General features: G+C 48.7%; 3 protein-coding genes across 3 annotated transcripts; 1 reads left to right on the top strand and 2 right to left on the bottom strand.

Moving 5' to 3' along the window:
* Nucleotides 1-1657: 1657 nt before the first annotated feature.
* N7509_008217 (uncharacterized protein) lies at nt 1658-1981 on the bottom strand (the record flags this gene model as incomplete). Its single annotated transcript, XM_056632854.1, has 1 exon — nt 1658-1981. The coding sequence occupies one exon, from the start codon at nt 1979-1981 to the stop codon at nt 1658-1660; it is 324 nt and encodes a 107-aa protein (XP_056483474.1).
* Nucleotides 1982-4084: 2103 nt separating this feature from the next.
* On the top strand, nt 4085-5199 carry N7509_008216 (histone H1/H5 family protein; the record flags this gene model as incomplete). Its single annotated transcript, XM_056632853.1, has 6 exons — nt 4085-4165; nt 4319-4341; nt 4454-4584; nt 4735-4814; nt 4870-5019; nt 5083-5199. 6 exons carry the CDS (start codon nt 4085-4087, stop codon nt 5197-5199), a joined length of 582 nt encoding a protein of 193 aa, XP_056483473.1.
* A 5481-nt stretch (nt 5200-10680) lies between these two features.
* N7509_008215 (uncharacterized protein) lies at nt 10681-11167 on the bottom strand (the record flags this gene model as incomplete). Its single annotated transcript, XM_056632852.1, has 2 exons — nt 10681-11008; nt 11040-11167. The coding sequence occupies 2 exons, from the start codon at nt 11165-11167 to the stop codon at nt 10681-10683; spliced, it is 456 nt and encodes a 151-aa protein (XP_056483472.1).
* Nucleotides 11168-12030: the final 863 nt, after the last annotated feature.

Genomic DNA, 12030 nt, shown 5'->3' with positions numbered 1-12030 from the left:
AATGGTGCTGTCAAACTGCTGATTTTACATGCCTGTGCGGGGATTGTCTGAAGCCATAAAAACTCAGCAAATCTGAGGCCGAATATCATTGTATAGTTCGTCTTCTGCATTTCAAATAGTTAGCAGCTATTAGTCATCGAGAAACATATGAACTAGTTATTCATCGTTCAGCTCTTTCGACCTCTTCGGTAGATTGATTTGTCGGAAGTACTCTATTTCCTTCTCTATTTTGTTCCAGGGCCGATGCGTGCAACGCGCGCGTCTTCCAGAACCAAGGAACGGCGAACAGGGGTTGTTTTCTAAAGTAGCCTAATACGGCCTAGCGTAATTTCTAGTACGGACCGAGAAACAACGCGTGAGATTCCATAGGGAATCCATTTTCGAAATCTACTGGAAGTTGTACGGAAAGTTGGCCGGGGCCGGGCATATTTTCTGACTTAGCTGTACACGGGCCAATTGGCTATCCACATACGCCAAGCTCTTTCGTTTCCGATAGCACGATCAGGGCGTGTGCGGCACGCAAGAAAAAGTCACCCATGTCGTGGTGGACTGCCCAATGCTGAAGGACTTACGGATAGAATTGAGACGGAATGTTGGGGATGCGTTCAGCAGCGTGTCGAGTGTGCCGGGAGGCTCAAAACAAGATGAGAAAGGTGAACCAGACACCGTCTCGAGGGCGAAGACGGTCCAGGCCATATTGGACTTCGCCGAGGCGTCACGACGGTTCCGCAATCGCGCGCCATAAGGGCAGCCTAATAGTGGGAGCGGCAACTAGGCCATGGCAGGCCATGACGAGGCTCTACGTTCGTTGTCAGGAAGTGGGACACGCTAGATGTACGGACAGGGATATATATAGCTTGTTATAACCTGCATATCGCTTTCAAAGTTGATTATAAACCTCCACCACTAGGCTGATAACGGATTCGTTTTTGGTCTAGTTGGGTAAACCAACTTTCAAAATTGCGAGGGGTCAGGGTAAATGAAATCATCACCATCATCGACGGTATAATACCAACAAAGCACGCGATGTGGCTCTGGAGAAATGCCTTGATCTCATGCGTATTTATGAGGATCAAGACCTGGATTTCTTTGTCATGCGTGGTGTTAAGGTAGGTGCCGCCTGGCGATTCGTACGCGACATCGGTTTTTGGGTGAAGCAACGTGGAGAAATTACTTGCTGCGAAAACAATAGTGCTTCAGTCTAGATATTCCAAGCGAATAGAGATTTTTCAGCTGAATTCGGTAATTACTTCCCTACATGAATTTGACACATGGTTTCAAACGGTTGGTTTACCAAGTGCACACCTTTAATATCCATATAATACACTGCTACAGTAGAAGTCAGAAACAGTTCACCTCCAAGGCACTCATACCTTGCTCTAGGCCCGTACCCAGTTGGCATGAGAACACCATATATATAGTGGAGAGGTGATGTATGACGTATAAGGGTGCGATACAGTGTGTACCATTGTGTATTTCTAGAATCTCCTATGAAAAGACAGAAGACCTGACAATCTGGCTTCATCGTTTTTACTGCCATGGTCACTTCCTTGCTTCATCTCCCTCTATGTTCGTCAACCATCCACATTCGGTTCAAGACTGCTCATATCCAGCCACCTCCAAATATCCGCCTTGCTCTTGAACCTCTGCTTGGGGCTCACGTAGAAGCAAAGGGTTTGCTGTTGGTAGCAGTGTGAGCACTGCGGTCGCGCGTGATCGCAGTGAACATTTGATTCCCGACATGCTTTGCAGTCCAATGAGTCAGTCTGGCATGGCTGTATATAAAGCTGCGGACGGGCCGGATGCGAGTGGGCAGGGGGTTCCACAGCGGACAGGAATGGTTCATCTGTAATTGCCGACCGTAGTAGGTTATCATGGTCAGACGCTTCCCGAGTTGTGGGCGGCCCAACCGGGCACCTAGGGACGGCTGTACTGTCTTCGGCTGGATCTTCGGTCTGAGCAGGGCAGCGGCAGCAATCATCCTTGGATTTGAGAGCACTTTCTTATGTTTGTCAGTTATGCGGGAGTCTGAGATCAAACTTCTGTTGACTTGCCGTGACGCCCAACATGTCATTTTGGAAAGAAGAATGCGTCAGCGAGCTTTTACCGCCTGTGAGAGTGGAAAGTTTGTGTCGCTGGCATATCTGGTAGGGACATGGGGAGAGATTCGATTGAAGAGGCTGGCCTGCTCTTCGCCGAGCTTCTGAGATTTCTTTTTTTTCTGAGGTGAGCAAAATATAAAATATCAACTTGAAGCTTTCAACCGAGAGCGAATACACCCAGCAGCTTTGTGCTGAACATCGAAAGAAATTTGTTGGCTTGAAACGGCGATGGCAGGAGAGTTGCATGCAGTTTTGCGGAGCCTTGGCCGATCCGAGTAAGACTAGTTATGACTGAGCTTGGCCTCGCCAAAACCTGCCCAAGACAACCCAACCGGTTGGGCTGGATCTTAGTCAGCAATCACGTGGGCGGTGTTGAATATCCCGTTGCACAAAGACGTTCTGCGGATGCGCCACCGCCGTGTAGCGGTCTCGCAGCAACTTCGGCACGCTGACCGGGTTTATCCGGACGCGTGGCGCGAAGTACACTTTCTTCAACACCAGGGATTGGTTGAATTTCCCCCCGGAGCGTGAGTTTCACCGCTCCAATCCCTTCCCAGCAGATGTGGCTGGTAGCGGCCGAATTCAGGATCCACTGGAGTGACGGTGCGTGGGTATAAAGGGTCGTCGCCCTCGCCCTCACGAAGTTGATCCGCGGTCTCTTGGAAGTCGGCGGGCCCTGTCGTTCTTTAACCTGGCTTGCTGGTATTTTCCGTATGATATTTCTTGGTGAGCCGGAAGTACTCCGTTCTGCCTTCACGGCATGGTCCGTTTGTTGTGGGCGCAATTCAGGGTGTTTCTTCCAACATTGAGCGGACGTGTGGTCTCACTTCTTGTGGACTGTATTGATGGATGATCCTAGTGTTGCTTCCTCGTTCTGGTCCGAGAAGAGCCTGACGGGACGAGGATCATCTCGGATTTCAGATACACTTGGGCAGATGAGGATAGAAACTCGTGTTCAATGTGAATTTAGATCTGCGAAGGAATGAACTTCGGGAAAGACTGAAGAACGCGCGGCTTACGCGCCTTAGCTCGTTTGTCGCCCTTTGACTTTTCCAATTGTACATCTTGACTCGCTCTCATTGGACTTATGAAAGCCGCTGTAATTGATGGTTCTATTTTTGAGTAGAGGGTCAACAGAAGCAAATTGATTCGATTGCATATCATACCGTTGAGTATTCCCTACTCATGAACAGCACACAGGACAGAACAACTCTGATAGAAGTCCCTAGAAAGCTGGATTCTCATTGAGTAAGATCATCGTGTAGTACAACTGAGGGTTACCAAGCCTGTGAACTGACCTTGTTTGGTATTCTGAGGAGCTAGTTGTTGGCACCCATATTGTGCCATCCTGACAATATCGGGAACTAGTGACAAACTAGAGATCGAAATTCTTCGAAATGATGTCCCGTAATCTGGTTGAACTTGTTTGGACCTGGGTGCAAAATCTCCGCTTTCATGCTTTTGCATTGCTCGCCGTGGGTACGATATAATATGCCTCTGCGCTTGTGCCGAACTTTCGAAAAGATTCTGTCTCGTTATCTTCCTAAGTGACCAATGAGTCACGCATGTGCTGTGCTAACTGAATATCACACGCCATATACTGGAGCAAGCATCTGATATGGCGCATATATCTGAACTCGGTGATTCAAGGGGTCGAGGAGGCGCCGAACACTGAAGGAACGGAGATAGCCTGGGGTTCCCGAACGACATGACAGCAGCAAGACCCACTTTTGCGCCCAGCCGCGGTTGGAGGAACTACTGCTTCTTCCTTCTACTTTCCTCTTCCCCATCTGCTTTTCCATTATTCCACGCTTCTCATAAGGCATCGCCTTTCACCCCATCTGCTCTCTCATCAGCTAAACTCTCTCACCTCATCATGCCTCCCAAAAAAGCAACTGGCGCGTTCAAGAAGGCCGCTCCCGCCGCTCACCCCTCCTATCGCGGCATGTTTTCACTGATCCTGAGCCACAGGCCCCGCGTAAATGCGACCGTGGCATCGCCCGTGTCGTGAAATTTCTGCTGATACCGGCAATATAGATATGATCAAAGATGCTATCGTCAACGTGAGTAGACCACCGCCGGTGCCCGGCGTGTTGTGATTCGGGTTGCGCGCCCGAACGTGACGCGTTCGACCGTTTCACTTGAATAGCCACCACAACAATGTGGATGGGCTTCATTTATCCTTTTCAATTGCTGACTGGCATATCCGCCTATAGCTGAAAGAGCGCAATGGTAGCAGGTATTTTTTGCACATTTCAACTCGTCGTCGCGACCTAGAGAGAGACTCCTTCCATGGTCGCGTCGGGCTTTCGTCCCACAAAATGATACTGACTTTTCTTCCCGCAAAACAGCCGTCAAGCCATCAAGAAGTATGTTATTTCGAACAACCAGATCAATGTTGCCTTCCAGGCCACTTTCGATGCCCAGTTCAACAAGGCCATTAAGGCTGGTGTTGACAAGGGCGAGTTCACTCAGCCCAAGGGTGAGTCGCGTTTCCACTCCAGGCTTGTCATCCGGCACGGTCTTTCGTCCCGTTTGATTCCGCGGAACCTGGATCCTGCAGAATCGGTGACGGGGACATCGTCACCATCGCGCTACTTTTGAAATAAGTTGCTAACGTGTCGCATCACAGGTCCCTCTGGTCCCGTGAAGCTTACGAAGAAGGAGCCCGCCGCTAAGCTTGCGGCGAAAGTCACTAAGACTGCCACCGATGTAAGCTCTCTTCCTTCAATGATGCTCGTTGGCACTGATCTGACAACCCGAATAGAAGACCACCAAAGCCCTCGCCGCCAAGAAGGCCGCTACCAAGAAGACCACGGCAAAGACTACCATCAAGCCTGCAGTGAAGAAGACCGGCCCTAAGAAGGCTGCTGGCAAGCCCAAGGCTAACTCTGGCAACATCCGCAAGACCACCCTCGTATGTTCACCCTCGCTGGCGCGATTTCTCCCGCCGTCATGAATCACAGGCTGACTGTGCCAGGCCCCCGCTGTTATCGAGCAGCCCAAAGTCATTAGCAAGACTGAGTCCGGCCGCGTTACCAAGACGACCGCTCCGCCCGCCAAGGCCGCCAAGAAGAAGCCAACTACCAAGAAATAGAGGGCCCTCTGCCTTTTGCATAGTCTGATGTCACCTCCCCGTTTTTTGCATTCGCTCTCCCGGGGAGGGTCATCTTCGTGTTTTGCATCTTCCTTCTTAATGCTCTCAGCCCGCTGATATGGTGGCTCTGATGGTTCTCTTTCGTGATTACTTTATCCTGGGATATCTTCGTTATGGTGGCTGAGTGTCTTTTTTATCTAAAGTCGAAGGAACGGCGTTCTGCAGTGGGGTTTCTATGAGTAAATTTTCTGGCCTATTCCTTTTTCTATTATTCGTGGTTGGAGGTCAGTCGAAATTCAATCACTTGGAACCAATTTGGAATATAATGGCCATTACCGTGGTTTTGGGAGCTAACTCCTTTTCCTCGTTCCCCATGAAAAATGCAGTGTGGATTTGTCATGGGGTATTCAGTTGCAAGCTGTGTATGCTGTCGAAGTGGATAGTGGCGTGGTGTTGAAGACGGCCAGTTTCGACACGACGGTCTCGCGTGAATCGCGTCAAAGTCTAACCATCGATGAGAAACCTTCGACGCCATGCGCTCGGATCAGTATAGAGCAACCGCTCCGCTTTTGGAACCTTGCGAAAAAAAGAAATCCCCCCCGAATCTCACCCGAATCTTTCATAGATTTGATTAAGGCGAGAAAGGCCCTCAAAGTCTTTTGTACTGTTCTTGAAAAGATAGGGTCTGGGGTAGTGCAGACCTGTGTGTTCTGCAAAGCTTCAATCTCTTCTCCTCGACTGTCCGGATCGGCGAGCTTGGACCTAGAAGATATCAGATGCGAGCTTTGGTCGATAACTTGAGTATTCCATCTGATATATGAATATCTGCTGACTGGGAAAGTTTCCGGAGGAGGCTGACAGACATCCGGAGAAAGGCATCATGCTTGCTCAGCGCCCTCGAAATTACAACTCGCTTGATTTTCCGAGTCATGTTCCGAGTATTCGTTCGCTTTACGGGCGATCTTTGCTTTTTGAACAGCTCAACTGAGAATGGTGAAGCCACTTTTCCGTAGTTAGTTGGGCATGTCGACCGAAGTCAGGACCACCCGGCGGTCTCGAATTAAGAGTCATCGGGGTCCCGATTCAGGGGCCTGCTCCGCCGAACGTGGTGCCGCGGGAGGTATTAGGCGGTTTTGTGCATGCACCCACGCGGCGAAGCGCGTCGTTCCTGAGCCAGTCGGGTGGGACATACGAAGGATGTCTACTCTGAAAGAAACATCAGCGGCTACGTTTGAAGTCAACAAGCACGTCTTCTTCAACACGTATCGCAAACCGACCTGGCATCTTTCTAATAACAATTGGGCTATTGAGACCGTCGCGGCCGTCGACTAGCTGTACTTGCGAGGCTGCTTCTGCTGGCGAGTCCGTGCTACCCGATGGCGAAATAGAGGAGGGATTCGGTCGGCTTGCGGCTGCATTGAGCATAGCATCGGGGAAATAGCCAACTTCTTCATCGCGACTTGACAACATGGTTAGTTGCCTTCCAAATTATTCTAGTGATGAGAACGTACTTGCCAGCTTCGTTCATGAATAGGCCATGGTGGCAGCTTTGAATCGCCGTCTGCATTGGGACACGGCCAAAGCAATTTGCCGGTGGCAACATCCGATCTAGTACTAATTATCAGCAGCTGGTGCAATATGGGTGTTCGCAACTTGCCTTGCTCGCGGCCTGAGAAGAGATCCTCTAATACCAGCCACAAACAGTATCCCGATCGAACTCGTCGGACGGCGAAATCAGGGCTGTATTTCACTGCTTCTCCGTGCCAGCATGATTTCTGGTGACTGAGGGTGGTACAGACTTGCCGTCAGTGTAGTCTGGCAATGATATAGACAAACCAGAGACGAGGTAGCGGGCTCAGCTCGATTACACGTGCACGAGGGCCCAGGATCGCTTTGTGCCTCCGGAATAGGCGTGGGCCACATCTGCCAATTCATAACTGTTTCGTATTTGCTGTTCGTGCGCCAGGCAAATATTCAAACGGGCCAGGACAAAGTGCCACTGGAGTAGAGATTCATGGTATTGGATCTCAGGGTGAATTAGGAATTGACCTGAAACGACTGCTCTCGCGGTGAGATATCTGGGGCAGATCCAGTGCTGCGGCTTGCCTCGTCACTTGCTCAGCTGCAACCGGGCCTGACAGAGCTATCCCTCAGACTGTGGCCAGAAGCTCAATTCCTTACTGGTTGATACTATCCTCGGAGAGACCATGGTCTTACTCGGTGGCCGTCGATGCTCGGCTTATCTTCGTTGTCGCTGGATGCTGCGATAGCTCACTCGGCTTAGCATGGGGGCGGATGATGCCGCTTTCGAGGCTTCGAATTGGATATGGGATAAGAGGCGCAGGGCCGTCGGGGTACGGAAGCTAATATAGTGACAGTTAACCTTTGGTCGGACAGGATGAAGCCGGAAGAGATAAAAACATGTTCAAACTCTACCATATGGCTAATCATAGGGCACTGAGCCTTCCTAAATCTGTTCCGTCAACGTGAACGAAATGGACGTTTCAAGCAGGTGTCCTGGAACAGCGAAATAGAAACGCACTGGGACTCATTGATCCGGCCCGATGTGCATCCTTGGTTTTGAGGACAATGGGGAAGTACGGCTCGGTCGTGGCGAGTGCCATTTTGAAATTTGTCCTATGACTAGGAAATCATCAGCGATTGTTTCTGATGGACGGAGAGCACGGCAAGATAAAACTTCAAGTAAGTAGAATCTGCGCTGAGATCCAAACTGCAGCCCGGCCATGGGCATAGGCAAAGGCAACGCAACGGGGTGACTTAGAGGAGATCGAGCGGCTCGTGATCGAACGTTTGCCTTCTTATATTCGGAGTCGCTAGCACAAGACGAATACTCTCCATATTGCCGCTGATAAAAACTTACGTTATTAGCTATTGCTGTTCGCTGCATTCTAGCAAAGTCAAAGCGGCTGCGTAAGGGACGACTTCGATCTATCATTAATCATCAGTAGGCAGCTTATGAAGGCACCTCATAACTCACTGTTTTCGCAGCTTCGATCTTTTTGAGGTCATCCAAGGTCCGTCAAATGGTTTCCTAGAGGAGTAGCGGAGGAGGACTGATCTTGAGCATATTCCATGTCAGCGTGATTTCAAATGACGGGGCAGCTACACTCACTTGCTGTTCGAAGGCTTCAGTATAGAGCAAAGACAGCTAGTATAGTACCAGAGGTCAGTTTAATTATAAGTGCATGACTTCTAGGTCAGTCTATACCGAAGAGTAGCTGGCGAAGACGAAAAGCGTTCGATATCATTTAACACAGAATGAGAAAGGAATGCTTGGGAACGACTGTTCAGCTGGCGAGGGATCGAGTATTTATAGCATTGCAACCAGTCATTCTGCTGGTGTCGACGCAATGATCATTGTGAATTGTGAGGGCACAAACACAGACGACCACCAGTTGCGGCTGGTTCAACGTTTCATCATTGATTTAACGCAGTACTCGGAGGCATGACATTTCTTTTAGTTATCCAATATATGAAAAGCCTTACTCACTGTTGGCACCGTTTAAGCAGTCGTGAGTATGCCGCAGAAAGCATCGATGACGCGTATCAACATTCACCATCACGGGCCCGTACGTTATTGCGACGGATGAGCAGCAACTCATCATACCATTTCATTTCACTTACTGATGATCAGCGCGTTCTTTCCCTCAAAGAATGCCCCCACCTTTAAAATTATACAAGCATCAAGCCATGTTACGCCCCTAGCTCCCTACCAGCCCAACCGCGGAATTTTTTATCTTCATTCAGTTTTGGTGTCTACACATATGAGATTTCCCAATTAATAATTTGAAAATCAAGGTTTTGTGGGAGTCAAGACAAAAAGGCGTATGAAGCTGCTCCTCCATGTACAATAACAGCCCGCTTGCTTCCATTCTCTCGTCAGGTATTGATAATGAAGGGTAGAAGTTCGATTTATCACAATCTCACAACATATTCAAGCAGCAATTCCACCCATACCGAAACTATCTGTCAATTCTTCATAGCTTCTGAAAGAGTAAGAAAAGAGAGTTGGCAAGACCAGATTGGAGAACAAGGAGCTTTGTTTTAAGATAATTAGGGGCTGTGCGTTCAGCCAGGCTTGACCCAAGCCTTCCTACAGTCATTCAGCACACGTGCTTCTTCACCTACATGTATCATTGGGACCTACATTATAAGTGATTCATTTGAGATTATTATCATCTAACATGATTTCAAGTATGTACATAAAACTCTTCATTGCACATTAGGCAATGGGATTCAATTAGCAAACCTTGGAGATACACCAAGGAGAAGGTCATCAAGTGATTTTCTGAGGGAGTTATCATGTCGATTAACTTACGTTTCCGTAGAACAATTGTTTCTGCCCTCAGCCTCGTCTTTGCGTAGTGCAATACCCACATCGATCTCCTGGGAACTACGTGGACACGGGAAGGTGGGTACTACTACAAGGAAATATGAGCCAATCAGTGCCCTGAATGGCCCACATGCCACAAGTCTTCAGTGAAATGATTGGTTGATGTCTGGCCATGGCTCCCAGGGGCCTGTGGGTCGTCAATATAAAGCTATCATTGGATACTACGAATACAATGATATCTGCCGAGGAATAAGGAGCCAATCGATGCCGTGGACAACCCACATACACCACATAGTCTCGGTAGATATGATTGGTCCAAATTTGTCTATGAGCTCCTAGGAGCCTAGGGCTACCATTCTACCTGCCATCATTGGATAGCGCTGATACAATGCTACCCCCAACGTACCCATAAGCACTATTCAAAAACAATGAATTTATTTCTGAACTTGATTCATCCGCCACGGATAGTCTATGCCACACTCGCAGCTGAGCGCAGACACCAACCGTGGGAAACGCCCGCAGACTCTCCTCATAGTCATTGCTGAGGTTCTCTCCCGGCAGGGTACCGAGTCTTCTATTTGGTACTACCAAAGCGCCGTCTACCTACCCACTTTTGAAAGATCCAGGGCTTACTAACGAACTGAGAGTGGCCCGAATCGCCTGGGTTCAGAGTCTCTTACAGCTAATCATACGCTGTAAGCTCCACAGAGGGAACCTTTTCTGTCCAAAGATGGCTTAGCACAGTCGGAGTGGGTCGTTTAGAAACAAAGTGTGTGTTTCTAGTTTGATTGTCCAGTTTCACCGCTCGGCGATTGAACCTTCTCCACTCACCATTAGTTAGTATTCCCGGCAACATTCACCTCAACACACCATCAACGCGCGCCACCCATCCCTGCCGTTGAAAATCTCCACGTCTCACTACATCCATCTAAATTCTACCACCAGTACAAGAAAACTGACAAAGCATTTATACCAAAGTGAACTACTTTGCATTTAGCCGCCATCGGCCATCCGTCACCCGTATTGGCCACCATGCTGTCCTCCATCGGGGCAGTAATGGCCAATCCAGAAAATCAGTATCCATTGTTATGTGTCATTCTGGGTGGGAAAAGCAAGGATCATGCTCTTCAGCGGCTATATACCCAGAATAACATAAAGAGACATGTCTCTGAAGCCCAGGTGAAGCTCAGATATAACGTTGCTTCCTTGGAAAGTCGCCAGCCGGTTCTTTTGGCCGAGTATTGATCGTCACTAGTCCCGATGGAAGTAAGCTTTTCGCCCCAGGAATTCAGGGTATCGGTCGCAGCACCAGCATACGAGGTATTACTCTCAACCTTCCAGCGAAGGGCTAGCGCGAAGGGTGCAGCGGCATCTTGCCATAGCAGATCGGCATTGGCTTCATTGTCGCGATCAACGGCGCTCACAGCCTGGGGGTGTAAGGAACGTTGGCAGTCGCTATGGACCCACCTTGTTCCAGCAAGCTTACCATGGCTCCAGTTGGGTGGACAGCTTCCCTTGGAGCCTGGTCAGATCGGATTCGGTGACTAGCAACCCGGGGTGGCTGAAGCTAGATGCCAGAGGAAGTAAGGGAAGTAAAAATCGAAAAGCTTTCATGGTGCTCGAGTGAAGAGGCAACGATTGACAGAGAAGAGAAGATAAAAAAAAAAGAGTGAAAAAGTGAGCCAAGCAGCGCCAATAATGAAATTAATGACCAAAGCGTGCAGCTACTGTAACTCTCCCATAGCAACTGCATATTAAACTGTAAAAGTCTGATATATGAACGGCCCAAGCCTAATTCTGAATTCATTTTAATTCGAGACATATCTGGGCCGACGAACAAGAGCTGCCTGCCTCCGTCACCGACTTTTCACCCAGATACAAACATTTTTGGCCTTGAGCTTTCGGAGAACATCATCAATCACAGTAGAAGAAGAACCCTCATCGGTGTTCACCCATTAGCTATCCTTGCGCCACTGCGATCATTTCGGTATTTCTTCCTTACTTGGCTTAGGGCTTGATAATGTGGGACCCCTATTCCGGGTGAAATTTTCATAGCCAATGACTGTTATAAAATCGTTCAGAAGACTGTCACGCGTGATGGGTCAGGATTTCGTAATCGTCTAGTGTTGTTTCATCCTAAAAATGCTAAATCCTTGCCTTCTCATAGGGAAGTGGGGTGTGGGTTCCTTGTCTACTTGCAAGGTTAATATTTGTTCGCCTTAATTTCCAAAGTTTCTAAGGCTTGTTCATGACTGTGAATGCAGCCAGCGGAAAGCTCACGGATTTAGAAGTAATCTCCGGTGTTTTGTTTAAATAGAGCGCTCCAGAACTAGTGAAGCGTTATACATGAGATAGCCTCTCTGGACGACATATAAAGAAGCCTCCTAGCGCAATGTTCTTCGTCTCTTGCTATATTCACTCTTTATCAACTCCATCCAAATACTTCCTTTTGAAGTCATTTTAGATACTTCTGACAT

This window comes from Penicillium cosmopolitanum (genome assembly GCF_028827165.1).
Source record: "Penicillium cosmopolitanum strain IBT 29677 chromosome Unknown utg000009l:1.0-9042332.0:1.0-9050551.0, whole genome shotgun sequence".
NCBI classification, from domain to species: domain Eukaryota; kingdom Fungi; phylum Ascomycota; class Eurotiomycetes; order Eurotiales; family Aspergillaceae; genus Penicillium; species Penicillium cosmopolitanum.
This window is presented reverse-complemented; position numbering and strand designations above follow the sequence as displayed.